General features: G+C 34.3%; 2 protein-coding genes across 2 annotated transcripts; both read right to left on the bottom strand.

Moving 5' to 3' along the window:
• Nucleotides 1-2,562: 2,562 nt before the first annotated feature.
• Nucleotides 2,563-7,331, bottom strand: LOC110794456 (hydroxyproline O-galactosyltransferase GALT6). The gene is made up of 7 exons (XM_021999438.2): nucleotides 5,942-7,331; nucleotides 5,183-5,415; nucleotides 4,812-5,102; nucleotides 4,594-4,722; nucleotides 4,335-4,508; nucleotides 3,344-3,451; nucleotides 2,563-3,221 (listed from the first exon to the last, which is right to left on the bottom strand). Exons 1-7 carry the CDS (start codon nucleotides 6,804-6,806, stop codon nucleotides 3,012-3,014), a joined length of 2,010 nt encoding a protein of 669 aa, XP_021855130.1. The 5' UTR covers nucleotides 6,807-7,331; the 3' UTR covers nucleotides 2,563-3,011.
• A 9,380-nt stretch (nucleotides 7,332-16,711) lies between these two features.
• Nucleotides 16,712-18,557, bottom strand: LOC130461303 (uncharacterized). The gene is made up of 2 exons (XM_056829341.1): nucleotides 17,695-18,557; nucleotides 16,712-16,727 (listed from the first exon to the last, which is right to left on the bottom strand). Exons 1-2 carry the CDS (start codon nucleotides 18,555-18,557, stop codon nucleotides 16,712-16,714), a joined length of 879 nt encoding a protein of 292 aa, XP_056685319.1.
• Between the last annotated feature and the right edge of the window lie 1,274 nt (nucleotides 18,558-19,831).

Here is a 19,831-nt window from a genome sequence, read left to right as displayed (position 1 = left end):
AGTGAGAAGTATGATAGATTGATACGCTTTCTTTCGTTTTCTTTACTGCTTCACTAGAGTACGAAGTATTTTAAGTTGTGACTCGTATACTAATTTTCTTTTTAAAAAAATGGGTCGAAGCGGGTTGGGTTATGTTAAATGGGTCACTTGAACTGACTAAATATGACTAGTTTATGGCCCGAACAGACCAACTTCATTAAGTTTGGGCCCGACCCGCCCGTGACATGACCCATTTTATAGTTCTATATTAAAACATTCAGGCGAACATTTTGGTTTTGTTGATTTTCTATGTAAAATTATGTGAATATTAGAAATTAGTTACTTAACATTTTTTGAACATTTTATCGTTAACCTGTTAACTATAGTGGACGAACTTCATTAATAAAGAAAAAAAATTAATGTGGTGTTGGTAGTTTACGTTGATGTTTGCTCAAGAGGGGGATATTATTGGAGGTGTAAGAATTACAATTAATTAATTTAATTAGTTTTGTATTTTTGAAAATAAAATGTTATTATTATATTTCTTTTTTCTTAAACCAATGACTTAACATATTTTTAACCACCATAGTTAACTTTGGCTAGAAAAGTAAGATAAAGTCCCAATTATTGACCCAAAAAAAATGAGACTTCAATTAGTGATTTTTTATAAAACTTAAACCCCAATCATGGGGTTAACTCAGTTCAAATCCTGTTCATGCAATTGTAATTTGTTATCGGCCCAAACCAAAAAAAAAGAAAAAAAAGGAAGAGGATAAAAGCTAAAATCAACAACCAATAATTGACGAATCAAAAGCAATGGAAAGATTACAAAAATAAAAGGCAAGAAAGTGTGAAACTAATACGAAAAAGACAAGAAAATGAAGACAAGGCACAAAATTACCTTTGCTAAAATCCACAATCGTCAACTCTTTCTCAACCATATATATTTCCAAGATTGTTTTCTTTGTTTTAACATGGTAATATTTCTCTATCGATTATTTTGCTTACTTTTACCTTCTCAAAAAAAATTACAACTTATACAATAATTTTTTTACTCCTTTCGTCCTAAAATAGTTATGATATTGCTTCGAGTTGTTGCTTTAGTGGGTGATTATTAAGGGGATAAGGGGGAAATTATAGGGATAAGAAGACATCTAAATAGGATGGGAATTTAGGTGCGTGGGTAATTGGGTAAAAATATCATGTAAATCTCTTCTAATCAGTTATTCCACCTAACAATATTTAAGTAAGAATTCCTACAATTTATCCTAATAACCTATTAGCAAGAATAGAGTTCTTTTTATTTATTTCCAACTCATGCCACATAAGAGAAAATAATTATTTCTATTCTATCGTCATTATATTCACTTGATTTTATCTTATAAATTCGTTATGTCCATAAACTAAACGGTTCATTCTCTTCAATCGTTGGATGAAATTTGTACTAATTGGAAATGATTGATCTGATATGACCTGATTGAAATTTATTGGACCTGATCATATCTGATTTCAAGAGATTAAATTGAAAAAAGTCAACTTACAAGATCTAATTGAAACTTATTGACCTGATAAGACCTAATTGCAACTTATCTGAAGTTATTCGCCCTGAAACTTATTATTTTTAAGATGAACATACCCCTTAATCTCCATCGCTTAATAAAAATAGTGACTTGTTTCCTTCAAAAAATTAAAGTAGTGATTCATGAAAACTATTATTTGGCATTCTAGATAGCTTTCAACAATTAGACAAACTATAACTTTTATATCTATTAAAGTATAAAGGCAAAGAAAAGCCATGGTTCACCTATATTTTATCCTTGTTAGGTGGTTATTAGTTTGCCAAATAATCGCTTCCTCAAAGATTACTCAAAGTAGTAAATTTTTCAACTAATTCCAAATCCAACATTCTAAAAAGCAACTATTGAATGTTTTTTTTAAGGTTTTAGTGAATCGTTTTTCAGTTATAAAGAGATTAATATTACAAATTATATCTTACACCCTGATAGTCAGATACATCTTAAGTTAGAGGGGGTTAAGTGGCTCGTTTAAACAAAATTACCATGCGACGCACCTAATTTGCTAGGTGCACCCGATAGCTAGAATTATCCTAGCCTAACTCGAGGTGAATTGCCTTTCAGTTACGAGACTAATACTACACCACAAATTCTATCTTACACCAGATGCACCTAAAATTAGTAGGTGAGTGGCTCATTTCAACATCTAATGTTAGATGTATCCGGGTCCAAGATAAACTGCTCTAGCTAGTATTAGTAGTTTCTTAACACTAGTCCATGTTCCTAAGACTCTAGCACATCATAGCAAGAGGGAACATACTCATGTGCTACTTGTAAGTTTTTCAAGAACAAAAAATCGAAATATATATATATATATATATATATATATATATATATATATATATATATATATATATATATATATATATATATATATATATATATATATATATATTTCATTTTCAATAAAATGCCAAATCACCTAATTATAAAAGGATCATAATGATTAAAGAATAATTGGGTGGTTACCAATTTAACTATATAAACAAACAAAAAGTGAGAAGAGTAGTTCTAATTTAATAACCATAGGATGGTTCCATATCCAATCATCATAATTTATAGATATACACCTGATCAGTAACTGGAAAGTTGAGTATTCATTTCCATTGTACTGTTTTTTTTCCCTCTACATTACATTACAAAACCTTCCAACTGGATAAGGCTGTTCACCAGGGGTGCATACCATATTTCTCATCATCATCATCATCATCATTATCATCATCTTCTTCGTGGCTCGTTCGCGCCACTAAGAAAGTAAGAAGCCACAACAATGGCAAGTGGAAAAGGGGAAGAAATAATGAATGGAATATGGAACTGGGCACCTAAATGGGTCCTAGAGAACAAACCAACCTAAAAGGACCTTTTGCAGAATTTACAAAAACCTGGCTTCAAAATTTGCTATCTATTCGACGATAAGCGAACAGGGAGACTGGCCTTTTCCCAGAAATTGAGCAAGTATCATCTCATGTTACAGCAAACTGGGCGCCCTAATTGTTGCAACTTATCCCAAAGACAGATCATTTGTTTAGGAGACTGGTAATGAGCAGTATAGTAGTCTTCTATACACCCATACTGACAGAACTTTAGGCTGTGAACGTATTCTACTGGTTTTGTCGCGTTGAAATTCTCCACCCACATTCCCACACTCACATCTTCCATCTTGAACAACTGCATCATCATCAGATGCATTATATCATTAGACCAACGTAGATTTTAAAATGGAGATTCAATTTTCAGTTCTTTAATAATAAAATTTACTGATATTTTTTGTTAGCTAAAGTGTATCTCACCCTTAGTTTATGCTTCTCAAACTCGGAAACAATGAAGTTTGCGACATCTGCTGACAAAGTGTAACCTGGTCCGTTGGCATAAGGTGGATAATCTTCCTCTGGCCACTCCTGAACGAGGAAATGGGAACAAAAAAGTGAGATACTTTTTCCAACAATTCATAAGAAACACTCAGATTAGGGCACAAAAACATTAGAGGTCATCTAAGAATTAAGTGTGAGATATGGAGCCTCATTTTTGCTTATGATGGCAGTGCATTCTAAGACTCTGCAACTCTTGTTCAGATTTCATTACATGCTTTACTTCCTTTCTAGGTTTCCATGGTCATTCATGGAAAATGGAAATAGTTCTGGTTCAAGCAAGTTTGTGAAAATAAGAAAAAATCAAAGATTGGTAACATAAGAAAAAAAACAAATCACTTCAAAAAATCTTGGCCAATGACATGCTACTAATACGTAATATTTAGCTAGCATTCAAGTCTCTCGCCCTCTCACTGTACCAAATCATCAAATTTAAAAAATGATTGATAATGACTAAACTAGCAAACAAACCATAGAATTGGATATGCTCTAACAGACTAAAGTTCCGTAAAAAGTATCACTACTTCTGATAGCAAACAGATTGGTCAAGCATTCCTACAAAACAACATCTCTCGAAATTCAACATGATATGGCGCTACGCACAAGCCCAAACTTCATACATGACTGTATGTAATCCTTTCATACAATGTATAGAAGTTCTCATGCAACCTTTGTAATCTAGCCATTCCTACCGACAATTAAATGAAACCGCCCTCAGCACGCCGCACAAACAAAAAATCAAGGATATTTGTCAGAACTGGCCACAGCAGAGGTTCTATAGCAAGAATTATACAACGTATAGCATAAAAGAACACAAACTAACAGTAGCAGAACGAACAGCAGGATTCTCACACAAACTCAGAAAAGACCCAAGCAACATCACAATTGGGGGAAACATGGTCCCAAGTCATACCTCATATGTGACAGCCCATTTACCACTACGCAAAGGCTTGTGGTAGTAGTTGATGTTACCCACATACAAGCTACTACCCTCGGGAATCTTGTTTGCTTCTTTAACAACCACATCAACCCGAACAAAGGTATCATCATCACACTTCATGATGTACTTTGCAGCGACAGTGCGAACCTGTTAACAAAGGAGTTCGTCTTAAATAAAAGTTGCAACAGGGAAGAAGAAGAAGAAAAGCTAATTTCAATGTTTGACAACTCACCCCATATTCACAAATAGCCACAGTTTTTACAACAACAAGGTCATAACTATCCATGTAAGGGACTATGACAATGTCACCAAAATACTCTGCCTCTTTCTTCAACTCAACGTTCACTTCATTCCGCCCGTGCTGAAATCAAAATTCGTGTCATGTCAGAAAACAGACTGCAGCTACAAGTTCTATACAACGAGCCACATGAAAATATCTTCTGCACTTACCAATGCTACAAAAAAGCGAGCTACGACCTTTGAGTTTCTAATTAATCTATGCTGCATCCAAGACTTCCTAACAGCCATTCTTTCGGCAAAATGGTTGCCTGCAGAAAGAATTCCAATAAAAAGCTCCACGGGACCGTTAGGGCGAGGCGGAGCTTGCCATCTTTCAGACATCTCAAGGTGTCTTTGTGGAGCATAACTAGGATGTGATGATGGCAAAGAAGCAGCAAATACAGAATGTACATCTATGTCTCCTTTTAATGTCAACCCAGTTGCATCTTCAAGTGAAAAGCCCTGCAAAAACGTTGGGAATACAATATCAGAAGAGGCACTTCAACTGAAATTCCTTAAAACGATTCAAGGATTTCACTCACTGTTCGGTAAGGAAAGGACGTCACGTGCCTCCCATCCACATTGACATGATAACCTTCCAAACCAGCACTGAGGGTCATCACAAACAGCTTATCCTCAGCAAATGGAAAAGGCCAATCCACTGTCACCTTCTTCGGTCTGCTCAATAGCCGACTTAACCACCATGTAGCCCGGGATTCTTCATTGTTACTATCATCGTCACGGATCCATTTCTCACACTTAATGAGCCCGTCAACTATAAGACCAAGAAGCACATAAAGAGGTCAGTATTAGAATCAAAATATGGGTAACCAGAGCTTCAAAACCGAAGATAATAGACTAGACTATGATCTCAAAACCAATTCTCTACTTCTTTAACAACATGCAACTGTGACAACTTAACCTAGAACTATAATCTAACAGGGAACTGATCCCAGAAGTGAGCATTGATTTTCTGTTCCCTATATAGCATCATGCATTTATTTATTTACCACAACCAACAAACATTTAGGAAATTCATCGCAGAAATCCACCTTCTTTCGAGTCAACACCAGCCCAGATTCACCCAAATCACAAACAATTACTCTCATTTACTCCAAACTAAAGAGATAGTTCAAAATTCAATCTCAAAAAACAAAAACCAAAAAAAAAAAGAAAAAGATTAACCCTTTTGCCAGCTTCAACCAATCAAAGCAAGAAAACCCCAATATTCAAATTGCAAAAAACCCCCAAAGCACAATCACATCAACAAAGTTACAAAGATAAGATCTTTAGAAACTCACCAGTTTCCTCATCAGGACTAGATTTCCATCCTTCACAACGAACAGAAGTTCCCCATTGCTGCCTATAACAAGTGTTCTGCTCAATTACAGGCTTCGCACTCCAATCGCCCTTCAACCTTGGATTATAATGCAAAATCCTCGGTGGGTCTTCGCCGTCAACGGTTTTTAACCCAATCAATTCCAACATAAACTGAGAAACCATCAAGCTTTGATCCCCTTCTTTCAACAATGATATCTTGGGATTATTTTCAGCATGAGCTATCCTTGGTTTAGCCACCAAAGTAATGTGAGACCCTAATGTCAACCCACAGGGTAATACCATTACCTTCCCCCCTTTCCCAAACTGAGCACCGGAGAGCGAAACCGAGTTCGGACACGACATTTCAGTCCGATTCTCGGCCGCCTTTTCGACATCGATTGTAATCTTCCCTGATTTCAGATCCTCCCAAAGCTTCTCCCCCAACTGAAATGCAGTTATAGCAGAATTGTGCAACCCCAAATACCCGTCCTGTTCAGTACTAATCAAAGCTCTCCAATCATAAATCAACCCAGAAAGGGTTTTATACTCCCTCATTCGACGCTGAGGTTTCGGAGAAACTGACGAAAGTTTTAACGGCTCTTTCAACGGTCGGATCGGAGCTTCTTTCTCCTGCAATTCTTCCTCACTATCAAGCTGCTGAGGTCTTACAAACGCGTCATTTTGGAACGAAACGCCGGAAGTATCCTGCGAAACGCTTTTGAAAACGAAGGGTACCTCAAAAGTCATGAAGATCATGTACAGTAACCCCATTAACGCCAAAATCTGAACCGATCGATTCCGTGTAACTCCCATGTATGTATCCAGCTTACCACCTCCTCTTTTCATTCCTACAGCTAATTTCCCCCAAATTTTCAACTCTTTGACAAAAAATCAAAAAACCCTAACCCTATAAAATTAAAATTAAACAAAAACCCAGTACAATTGGGGAGTTTTTAGAGAAATTAAGATATGGGTTTTGAAATTGGAGATGAAATACCAAACCCCTTTAAATCTCGAGGTGAGAAATTAACTAAAAAATGGAGATTTTAGAGAAAAGTAACTGCTTTTTTTTTTTCCTTCTAGAGATAGAAAGCTCTAGATAGAAAGAGAGTTGAGTTAGGTCATCAACAACATTAACCCAGAAGAAGAAAGAAACGCATTTCGTAAGTGTAGAGAGAGAAACACATTCCCAATAATAAATTTTCTAGAGAGAGAAAGAGAGAAATGGAGGAGAGAAAGAGAGTGAAGGAGATGGACCGACCGACCTTCTCAACAGCTATTTTTTCACTTTCTCTCTCTACCTACACTTTCTCTCTCTACTTTCAGGAGAGAATCTGATAAATATAAGTGGTGGGTGTACTTTTCAACTTCAATTTAAACTTGAATGTTTCAAATGCAACAAATTTGAAATAAATTAAATTAAACTGTTTAACTTTAATTTCAGGTAAAAGACAAAAGAAATGGGGAGTAATTTTGGATTTCAGTTTGGAGTTGTGAAGGAAAGTAATTATTTAATTAATAAATTAACTAAGGTAGTAATTAAAATGTAATTAAGGGAGATAACGAAAGAAGTAAAGATTGTGGGGAGTAAATTAATGAGAGTGGAAGGATGGGTTGGTTAAGCTTTTTGCATTTGTAGCACAAAACAGGCAGCTTTAGGAACAAGGGTGTATACTGCTTTTTTTAGGCTATTTAACAATTCTAGCTGGTATGGATTATGGAATATTAGGGATCTGGATTTCATTTACTCCGATAATAAATTTAACAATTAGTTTCAATAATTTTGTAAGAGGGTCCTAACATTTTACCTACGGTAACAATTACTCCGTATGTTATGTTCTCCCAACAACATTTTAAGGGTGCGTTCTATTCACCTGATTTTCACTTATTTTTTCTGAACTTATTTAAACTTATTTGAACTTATTAGAACTTATCAAAATTTATTTTAGTTATAAATTATACATGGTCAACCCTTATTTTTCCCGAACTTATCTTATCTGAACTTATCTGAACTTAACTGAACTTATCTGAACTTATTTTTCCTGACAAAACTGAAAATAAGGTGAAAAGAACATAGCCTAAGTGGAAAAATGAATCCCCTAAAAAAGAGAAAAAGAAAAATGGAAGTCTTTACTTTACGAATTAATACTTGTTATGTGAAAAGGGAAAGTAATTTAATTAAAGCTCTATTTAAGAATTAGAAAGTAATGTGTTTAGTTTAGGAAAATTTGGTAATATTAATCCAACCTTTGGCCTTTTTTTTTATTAAGCCCACCTACGATATATTTTTTAATAATTCCACCTTTACTACCTAACGACTTTTATTGGGCCAAACAGGTCATAAACCTGTTGTAGGTGGTAGTATGTCCCTACGTGGCATTATTCTCTCTCGATATATTCAGTCATCATGATAAATTCATCACCATCTCGTTAACTTTTTCACCGGTTACCGGTCTCTTTAGCCCAATAAAAGTCATTGGGTAGTAAAGGTGGAATTATTAAAAAAAATATGTAGTAGTTGGGATTAATAAAAGAAAATCGGCCAAGCTTGGATTAATATTACCAAATTTCCTTTAGTTTACACATTTATTATTTTAATGAAACTTAAAGCTCTAGTTGTTAAACAAAATTGTAATTTAATGTTTTGTATGTAACTTGCTATTATTTCTTGAGAAGTTGCACATACATTATTGCTATGGAAGTTGCATTTTGCATTGGAGTTTCTTAATAAACCGAACATAACAATTATTCTTATGAGTTATGTTTCATGAAACTACCACTTATAAATGAATTTGGCATTTTACGCTTTCTTATGTTAGCTTGATCCTGAACCACCATCGGATCGGATTTACTATGATATACTTATCAGATGAATACCTACGAAAAAACCACCTTTATATACCATTTATTTTTTAGTGATTTTCTATAGTAATGTACAAAAAGGTTGAATAGTGATTTTACTTGAGTTGTGGGCAAAACTTTCTCGACTTGGGTGAATTGCTATCGTGAATTTATTATGATTTTTGTAAAATAAATTAAATCTGTTTAGATATAAAACAATAATGTATACAAAATTATATGCATGAGTTTGAGCGTGCACATAATCACAATCTTATGTGGTGTAACAAATATGAAGTAAAAAGTGTTGTTACATTTACAAAAACAAGTGGGATCGACTTTACTGGGTGAAACCGTAAAATGCATATGTGGTAGCAGAGCAACAAAGGAGATATAAAGAAGACGAGAGAGGAGAGAGAAAACAAAGTCACGAGAAAGTGGGTGAAGAGGAAAGAAGTAAGTGGGTGAGAAAATGGGATAGTTAGTGGGGTTGTGAGACAACAACTAAATGTAAATGGGAAGCACAAAGCAAAGACAACAAAACTTAGAAATTGTAAACTTCAAGGATTCATCACTAATAAGTAATAACACTATTTTCGGGGTTTAATCGGGTAATCATTTAAAGTTAAATCAAATCCGTATTTTTATTTCAGTGTAGATTTTTTTTTCTCTATAAAGATTTCTATGATGATATAGTCAAATTAACACATTCTTAAGTCAGCTTTTAATTTTGTTTCTATCTTTATACGAACAACTTTTGAAATAATGTATAGCATACTAAGTCTATTTATATTAATTTACGAATGACCACCACATATTATGAAACTACACGAATATGAAAGATTAAGAAAATTCAATCATTCACTCCAATGAAGAATTAACGAGTACGTAATAACGTAATCTTGACTTAATTGTAGGGCAATAACTTAATATTAAACAATTGTCGACATAAGAATGTATTATTATTGATTATTGATATGATTAACAATGACAAGTTGACAACCCATGATATTAAGCGGGTCAAATTCGGCAACCCAAACCCAAATTTAGTGAAAATAACGAGAAAGAGATTAAACACGTAATGGACAAATGATAAACGGCGACGAGGTCATATGATGACCAAATTTGAAGATGACAATAAAGTGGGTCCATGGCACATACTTCAGGTTGGCAAAATTGACCGTTGGAGATGCAAATTACAAACTACATTGATTAACGGCTAATTATGTCACATCATCACTAATGAAGCTTTATTTTGAGGGGAAAAAACGTGTCATGGTTCACAAAACTAGTGGTAACTAGTAATATTTTTTTTAGCGGTTAAGCAGTGAGGTAGCTCTAAGAAGAGCGCATAGTGGATGAATTAGTAGTGGGTAACGGTTAATTTTCAAAAAAGTTGTTTTTTTTTTTGGTTCTACTACGAGGAGTTCCCACTGCCTTCGGCGAGGTAATCTCCCGTGGGAGTTTGCATGGGTACCTCGATGGGCAGCATTCCTCCCAGTTGAGATTTTTTCCATTCCCAAGGCTCAAACCCGAGACCTTGGTTAAGGAGCAAGAGGCCCTTAACCACTCATGCCAACCTCAATTGGTTCAAACGTAGCAGTTAAAATTGTAAATTACAATAAAACCTATAAATATATTGAGTACTTCGTATACGGTTTGAAACTTTACTTATAATTTGATCAAACTCTACCGTTATTTTTAAATGCTACAGAGTAATATATTTAACGTTTTAATTAGAAAAATTATCTACCGCTAACTTCTATATAAACCACTATCTTGCTAAACACTTGTAAATCTTATAAGTAGCATTTTGACCTACAGTAAATGCGACCCGCTACCATCGAACATTCTATGAAGTTTATAAATTATAATGAAAATTGCTTTATTTAGAAAACACACAATACTTTTTAGATTGTTTGTTCACTGCTAGTATTTAATTCGGGTATTCCAATAAATATTATATTTTACCATTTGATGGTTGTTTTTCTTCACACGATATTCTATATAATAACGGTCTTTTCATATTAGAGATTATTTTAAAAAATCTTCGTGAGTCTTCCTTTTTCACGGACAAATTCTTAATATTTAAGGAGTAGTGATTAAGAGATTGTGATCTGAATGCCATAAGGACATAAGGTGTGGTTTATTTCATAATTTACAATCCAAGCAAGTACTAAACAAATGTTCAAAGGCCTCCCCACCTTGACAAAAATATGCAAAATCAAAAACTGTAGATTTGGAGTTTTGCTCGATAATGTTCAAAGTCAAATTTCTTGATGGTAAAATTTGTACAAATATTCTATCGTTGTTTTACCTATGCATTAACATGTTACATATCACCTTCATTTTTCAATACCAAATAAGCATAATTTGCAAAATACGGTGCACTTTTTACATATGAGTTGACTTCAAATTGAATACTTACTATATATATATATATATATATATATGTATATATAGCCGTTCAAATTACTTCTGCTTTACAAAGTTGATAGTTCTATTTAAGATAAGTTGAACTATTGCGTACTTCTAAATCAAAAAAAAAAAAAAAAATTGACTTCAATCTTAATTTGTCAAAACCAGAATCAACTTATTTTTTCTCCTTAAAGTAATTCGTTAAATGTGGATAAATTTAACAATTATTATTTCTAATATAAGTTTAGATTCATGGTCCCACAAATCCAACTCATTTTGCCTGCCTAATTTGGTTACAGGCAATTTGGTTCCTAAACTTAGCTCCTAATTGCTTTTGCCACCCTAAGAAAATAGCTTTTGCCACCCTTAGCAATATGGTTGATTAGTTGGCTAAAACCAAATACATGTACCAAGAAGGGAAAATCTTTATGTTCTTTTGTATAAGTCGAGTTTCTGATTTTACTTATTAGGATTCATCAGACTTCTTTAGTTAATTGTAATTGTAATTGAATTTGATCAATCTTTATTTTACATGAACTTTAGATATATGAACTTATCCAAAGTGAAAAGAAGAGCCTTTAATAGATAATCTAGTCAACCAAAAGAAATAGACAAAAAAAGTTAAGTTACATAATATGTGGTTAAATAATTTAACTCAATAGAAAACATAAAATGTCATCGATCGATTTACTCAAATCATGCAAAATACTTCACATCGGTAAATTAGTCAGAAAGATAAATATACAGTAATAATCTTCAAGCCAAACACCTAAATGACAAGTTAACAAGCCACTTCGGAATAATAACACACTTTAATTCAGACAATTATTTAAAAACATAGGACGTAATACCCTATTTCATGATCATATACACCATTAGTCAATTAAATTTTTTAGAATAATATTAGTCAATTAAAATTTAAAGAAGAGAAATTAGATTAAAGGTATACATAAGTGTGCATAAGACTAGATGGTGCTCGTGATTACAATAAGAATGTAATGATCTTTATTAGTGTTAATTATATATATACGTATTCCTTTGAAATTGGAGCTTAGTTGTTACCCACATGCTTGGGACTTTTATACAACTTGCTTATACGATTAATTATTAGCAGCATAAATCAAAATACCAACATACGTTTAATCTGAATATACATAATATGGGGATTACTTGCGCAGTTGCACATCAATAATTAGCAGAGAATTTAATAACATACCAAAATTAAGGCTATTAAGCATTAATTTATACCTAGTTTTTAAATAGGATAACCATAGATTATTATAAGTTATGATCATTTCTCATTTCATTCATCAATTCGTTTTGTTTTTTAATTTTTTTTCCCGTTACTTCTATGCTTTACAACTTTAACTTCTTTTCCGGCCACTTCATCTTCCTTATCCTCTTCCACTTCATCTTCCTTATTCAACATGAAAATATCAAATTACCACTGTCCAATATACACATTAGCCTCTTCCACTTCACCCCCTTTAACATTCAATAATTCAACGTATAATTTTTATATTTTTCCAACCTTAAAATTACACCTCTATTTAATTCATATATTACAAAAAATCACAAGTCCTCCCTAATTAGAATTTTAAAAGACAGCTGAACAAGCACTATACAATCGCCGCGCCCGTTCTTTAAACGGGCTCAAAAGCTAGTTATATTTTAATAACATTAACCCGAAGTACTCTAGATGTAATTTGGTTGGCATTATTAATAGTAACAAGGTGGGGTAGAAGTAGTAATTCAGAGCGTGTTTATACTGGGCCGTTTCCTCAAAATATTATAAATTTGGCGGAAATTGATATACACTAAAAAAATAGATTGACTGTCACATACAGCATTGGTGGATTACTCCATCACGCTTATATTGTACTACCTCCGTTGCAAAATGATATTTACACTTTCCGTTTTAGTCCATTTCATAATATTCTTTACACCTAGCTTTAATCTATTTTTTGACATGAAAATTGACTATCTTACCATTCTTACCTCACAATATTTACAAATTTTCACTCATTTTTTCTTACTTTATTTATTTCTTCCTTACATCCCACACACCTTTTTACATATTTATCTTACTTTAATCTTATTTTATTATATTTAACTAATTTTCTACTTTTATCTTAATTTTATGCAAATAATAACTTTAGAGATCTTTATCAAACGGGAGATAGTGTACGATAAATTTCTAAAAATTCTTCAGCGTATACGATTTTGTGATGTATATTAAATTATTAATATTAAACATTATTTATAATTGGTTCCCGGAGTAGTTTTCTAGGATTGGATACCTTAACGGCGAAGGCTGTAAAGCTATGACGCAAAGCAAAAGTTACAATATAAGCACACTTTTGTCAGCGTGATGGTATACTACTCTCTCCATTCCTTTTTGTTGTTCCCATTTCCTTTTTTGGCGTTTCTTTTTGTTGTTCCCCAACTGAATCTTTACTATTTTTGGCCATAGTTTTTTTACTAATTTACCCAAAGATTCCCCACTATTTACCAAAAATACCCTAAGATTCTACCCTTTTCCACCCACTTTTACCCCACCCACCTTATTTAATTATTTAACCTAACCCCACCCCCCCTCCCTTTATAACCCGTCGCTATCTCTTTTCACTCTCTCACCTCTCATTCTGATTTCTCTCTCACCTCTTCGGATCTCTCTCTCTCTCTCTTATTTTACTCTCTCTCTCTCTCTTAAAATCCCTCCCCTGTTCTTGAGAAAACCCTAGGTTTTCCGCCTCTGTTCTGGGTTTTCCTCTCCAAATCTCACAAATCTGAAACGTTTTCGCCGAAAAACTTTCATAAAAATTACTCGGATTCATTTTCCGATCAGATCCCCTCTATTTTTGTCCCCTTTTTGGTCCCTAATCGTCGCTGGTCTTTGTTTTTCTGGTACGTAATGGGTTCTTCTTTGTCTAGAACTCGAGGTGATTCTGGGGTGGGAACTTCTGGTCAAAGAATCCCCGATTCCAACTGTGATTGGGGATCCAAGTGCAACTGTCCCAATAACGAGCATTCCTACTCCGCCGAATATAAAAACAATCTGTATTTGGCCCAAAAAGAAAATACGAGTACTCGAAACTATTTGGAAGAATGGTTTCGGAAGAGGGAAGTGGAGCCAGGAGAAGAGGTTGAGTCAAAATATGACGATCGGAAACCCACTCCCTCAGATCTGCGTTTTTTCGGTGAAGGAGATTCCGATGAGGTATTACTTTTGATTTTTTGCGATTTATTTAGGGTTATTGATGTCGGTTTTATTAAAATGGTTTGATGATTGTTTGCATGTCTAAAAAAGTGGGATTTGATAAATGTTGGATTTATTTGGAGTATTGTTCATTAAACTCGGATTATTTATTGGATAAGTTGCTCTGATTTCCCATTGCATGTGTTAAAAATGCAGATCTGATATTATTTTGAATTTGTTGGGAATTTTTTGGAGATTTGTTGGATTCAATCGGGCTTTTTATGTTAATTTTTGCTCTGTTTTGTCATTGCATGTTGTTAAAATTGAGTTCTGATTTTATTTTGTGCTCTGTTTTTTCATTGCATGTTGTTAAAATTGAGTTCTGATTTTATTTGGAGATATTTGGAAATTATTTGAAGAAAATCGGAATATTCATGTGTTTTGTTGATCTGTTTTCCCATTGCATGTGGTTAAAAATGGGATCTGGATGTTTTTGGGATATTATTTGACATTTTTTGGGTAAAAATGGGATCTGGATGTATTCGGAAAATTAGTTGGATTTTAATGGAATTATTGTGTGGTTTGCTCTCATTTATCTCATTGCATGTGGTAACCATGGTGATCTGAAATTATTTGGAACTTTATTTTGAGTTGTTTGATTAAATCTGATTTTAATTCATGGTCCCCTATTATTTTATGATGGCACTAATCATGTTGTTTGTCCCCTATTGATTGCAAGGAACCAAGTGGGTCTGATTCATTTGATCTGGTGTATGTTGGAGAGTGTGAAAATGAGAATGGTGATGCTGTTGGGTCTCCAGGGCAACTTTCATCTGGTTATCCCTCCTCAAAGAAAGTTGAAAAGGGAAAAAAATCGGCTTCAACATCTGATGATGCTTAGATAAGTCTGTCTCCTTTCTCCCTTTTTTAATTTTATTGAATGCTGGCTAGCTGTGGAGTCATAAGGTGGATGCCAACAACTGTGATCTGTTGTTGGCCAGGGGTGTTGTTGTTTGGATGATGATGTTGTGATTAGTTGTATGGATGTTGATGTTAGATAATGATGTTATGATATTGATATTGATAATGATGATTGGATGATGGTGTTTCCATATGGTTATGAAATTTTGTGGAATGTTGTCTGTGTGATGAACATGATTTGATGGCTTAATGTCCCCTGTTTTATGGTATGTTTTGTGTATGATAAATATGATGCTTTGGTGAGTATGAGATTTGATCAGTATAACTATGTTTTGGATTAGTAAAGGCATGAAATGAATATAATTTGGGGATAGGGTTTGAGTTATTTCAGTCCTCTCAGTGTGGCCTTGTGTTGAATGCTTAATGTCCAAGCATGTCCCTTCAGGATACAGTAATGTCCCTTTATTTATTGTGATCGATGATGAGTCTTTTTAATGCTGAGGAACAAGTCTTACTAACCACAAATGCTCGTGCTGCCATTAGTATCAGTAATGATATTTCTCGGGCGCTAAGTGTTTGTGGGTTGGAGTTGTTTTAATGATGCTTGGGGACATTCTGAGATCAATATTAGGAGGTTTGTGATCTTCAATGATGTGATTGATGATATTCTGAGATCTTTGTTTTGATAATTGTCCTTTAACTTCTTTTGTCCAACGGAGTGAATGTCATTTCACACAATGAAATGTGAATATCAATCATTCCATTGGGCAGAAGAACGTTAAAGATATGATAGTATTGAAACTAATTGATCAATGATGTGTGTCAATATGCCTGAGAAATGAAACCCTACATGTTAATGATCTGTTTAATGCTTCATGTCCCATGAATCAGTGGAGGTCTGTGATGAGTCTTTTACCATATGATGAGGTTCAAACCCTATGTTTTGATCAGTTCATGGTGATCTGATGCATTGTTGATTGTTATTGTTATTGTTATGCTTGATCTGTGATGAGTCTTTCATTTGCTGAGACTCAAAACCAATGTTCCAATAACACTTGTGCACCATTAGCATCATTGATGCTCTTCCGAAGCTAAGTGTTAGGGGATAGGGTTTGTGTCAATGATGCTTGGGGACATTCTGAGATCTTATGTCATGTTAGACAGGAGAGGCAATTCATGTCTTGCAAAACATGTATAATGTGTTTCTGATATTCAATGATGTTAGTGTTGATATTCTGTGATGTATGTGTTGATAACCTGAGATATTTGATTCTAAACATGTCCTTCATCACCAATTACCAAAGGGAATACAGATCATGTCACATCATTGATTGATCATGTATCCCCTTTGGTGAATTGGTGGTGAGGTTGTAAATCATTTAGAAACAAATCTGTCAATGATGTAAAACAACTTAACTGAGATTCAATGATGTTGCCTTGTTCATTGCTTCCTTGTTTTTGCTGCTTTGTTCTTGTTTCCTTGTCCTTGTGATCTGTGATGAGTCTTCATTTTATGAGTGTCAAACCCTATGTTTTTCAATCAAACTCATGCACCATTAGCATCCATGATGTTTTTCAGGAGCTAAGTTTAATTGGAAAGGGTTTGATTCAATGATTTTTGGGGACATTCTGAGATATTTATGATTCTTTGTTTATGTGAGGCATATTCCATGTGTTATCAATGATGAATTGATTGTTTTTGTCAAAATTACATCTTTTGACGCATCGGTTTCAAAATGGGAATAATTTCCATCTGAAAATGATGTGATATTATTATTTATTTCCATTTTGAAGCCGATGTGTTTAGAGTTGTGATATTGCAAATGCTGCCTTGTTCTTAATAACCCAATGCTGCCTTGTTTATAGTGTTGCCAATGCTGCCTTACCTCTTGTGCCTTGTTCTTTTTCTGCCAATGCTGCCTTGTTCTTGTTATGTACTTCTTCCTTGTTTATTGCCTTGCCTTGATTACTCTATATTGAAGTGAATAAGAATGATGAAAAAAAACTTCACTAAACTTAAACATGAGATTCATTCATTGATGCTTCCAAAAGATATGCTTACAAAATGTTTTGCCTACATGTTATGCTTGCATTTAAGCTTACAAAAGTGACACATTGGTTTTACTTGTCAATTTAAAAACATGTCCCCAAAACACAAAAAGTTATCTAATTGTTTTCACTTTGCTTCACTGATTTGCTTTCCATTCATCATAGAGTTGCATGCATTCATTAACTGCCCATATAGGTGCCTTGACTTGCTCTGGCAGTCTGCCTTCATCTTCTAAAATCTTCTTCTTGTTGTGTGGAAGTTGGTAATCATTGTTGCCTTTGTGTTTTAGAATCTCATTAGAAACAAACTGTAATGTCATCCACACATTAGACAATGTCTTAGGATGCAACTCATTAAAAGAATCATACACTGCTCCACTTAAGTCCTCCACAGTTTTAGGCATTTTCTTGTGCATAAGTGATTGTATTGATCTGAAAATTCCCAAGTCCAAGATGTTGCAATCTGGACTGTTTGCTGGCTGTTGAGTCAACACAAAAGTGAACCCATCTTGTTTGTAGTGTAGTTGCCATTCAGGATCATTTTGCAATATATGTGCCTTTGCATTATCTTGAATGATATAGATGACCTTTTCCCCTTCATGTGGTGGCCACTTAGCCTTGATTGCTGGAAGTAGCTTGTTGATCATCATTGCCCTTGTCTCTATTTGATTTACAGACTTCACTGGCTTTGTTTCAATGGTCCCCTTGAGTCTGTTTTTTGATGTCCTCTTGGCTGCAATTGCATTTGTGAATGGAAATATGCCTATTTTACCATCAAATTCACATTCCCCATTTTCACCCCACCTTGGTATGGCTACTGCTGCCATGAACATGAATTTTGGTATCTTGGTTCTTGAACTTGCACTTCTGTGTGGATAGGGATCATTGTTTGCAAGATAAACTCTCTGGTTTTTTTGAGTCAAATAAAACCACTTCTCATCAATATGAATGAAGTCATACATGCTGTAATATGTTGGTTCTTGTGGTATAGTGTAGTCCATTATCAGTCTGATTGCCCACCTTATCCTTGCCATTTTGCATGCTTCTGAAATGCCTGGATGCAAGGGACTTGAGTGTGGCTTTATAATTTTCCTCTTGATGAGCCTCCATACTGTTGTTGGTCCCAAATTCAGCATTCTTGCAAGATCTACGATGCATGTTCTGTCCCCCATGCCTATTTGTGTAATTGAGTCATAGGAGACTTGAACCTTTTTCCTTCCACATCTGTGATATTGGCTTTGCACAAATATATGAATTCATTGCTGCCTTCTGTTTCTTTGCTTTGTCCCATATTTTGTCTATGGTTTTTCTGGTGTAACCATATTCTATGACTGCATCCCTTATTGCCCATACAACAGAGTTTCTGAATCTGGAATTTTTCTATTCAGCAGGTACACCAAAATTTCAAGCCTCAATTCATTATTTATTCTAGGAGTCCTAGGCTTATGATGATTTGTTCTTTGTGTTGCTGTTTGATGATGAATTGGTGATGCATTTTCTGATGGTGGTGGAAAGTTCAAATAAAAAAGAAATGGTACCTCTTGAAAGTTGGTAGTTTGCTGCTGCCCTTCCCCTTCTACTTCTGGTACTTGCTGTACATATTCAGTGCTGTTTGGTACATCTTCATTAAACCCAATGTCCCCAAATTCAGCAGCAGTATTTTGAGAAGCTTGTACCAAGTCAGCAGCATCATCACCTTCCTCCGAGTCAGAATCGGAGTTAATGCCGTCGCCTTCATCATCAGAAAAACCGAGGAAATCGTCATCCTCTTGATCTGAAGCCATTAAGTCCCCTGTTTTTTTGTTCTTTAATGCTGAATTGAGGAAGAATTTTTGGTGTATTTATTGAACTTGGTTTTAGTCAGATTTTGTTCTTTTGTGGGAGAAAGTGACCCTATTTATAAAGGGAATTCACTTTTACAACCCTCAAAAATTTGGAGGGAAAAATGTAATCCCCTGTTTTTTTTTATTTGGGAAAATTTTGGAGGGAAAAGAGAAAGTCAAAAGTTTGGCCAAAATTTCCAGCCAAAAAAACGTGATTCATTGTTTGCTGCTTTCTGATTGGTCCATGTAATCTCAGATGGGTCCCATGGCCCCATGTGACTGAATTTTATTGCTGATTTTTTTCAACACTTTAATAAATATCTACTTTTCCCCCAATTACTTTAATACTTTCTCTCTCTTTACTTTATTCTTTTTCTTACACACAATCATTATTCTTACACCCAATCATTACCCATATCCCAATACAACCCAAGATTTAGTTTTCTTAAAATACCCCCAACATTCCTTATGGGTACAACAAAAATGAATGGAGGGAGTATTATACTCCATTACTCCGTATTTATTTTCTCTTGATCCGAAAGAGGAACTGAGGAAGCAAGCTTCAAAGAAAGCAAACACACACATGCAAAAACTAAAACTAACACAAATATTATGGAGAAATT

Source organism: Spinacia oleracea, chromosome 5 (genome assembly GCF_020520425.1).
Source record: "Spinacia oleracea cultivar Varoflay chromosome 5, BTI_SOV_V1, whole genome shotgun sequence".
NCBI classification, from domain to species: Eukaryota; Viridiplantae; Streptophyta; class Magnoliopsida; order Caryophyllales; family Amaranthaceae; genus Spinacia; species Spinacia oleracea.
The sequence above is the reverse complement of the archived record's forward strand: the minus strand, read 5'-3'. Positions and strand labels throughout refer to the sequence as shown.

Coding starts and splice junctions, on each gene's coding strand:
- LOC130461303 (XM_056829341.1), bottom strand. CDS start 18,557: ATGGGGGACAGAACATGCATCGTAGATCTTGCAAGAATGCTGAATTTG.
- LOC110794456 (XM_021999438.2), bottom strand. CDS start 6,806: ATGAAAAGAGGAGGTGGTAAGCTGGATACATACATGGGAGTTACACGG. Junction 5,103..5,182: donor CGTCCTTTCCTTACCGAACA/GTGAGTGAAATC, acceptor ACGTTTTTGCAG/GGCTTTTCACTTGAAGATGC. Junction 3,452..4,334: donor AATGGGCTGTCACATATGAG/GTATGACTTGGG, acceptor TTCCTCGTTCAG/GAGTGGCCAGAGGAAGATTA.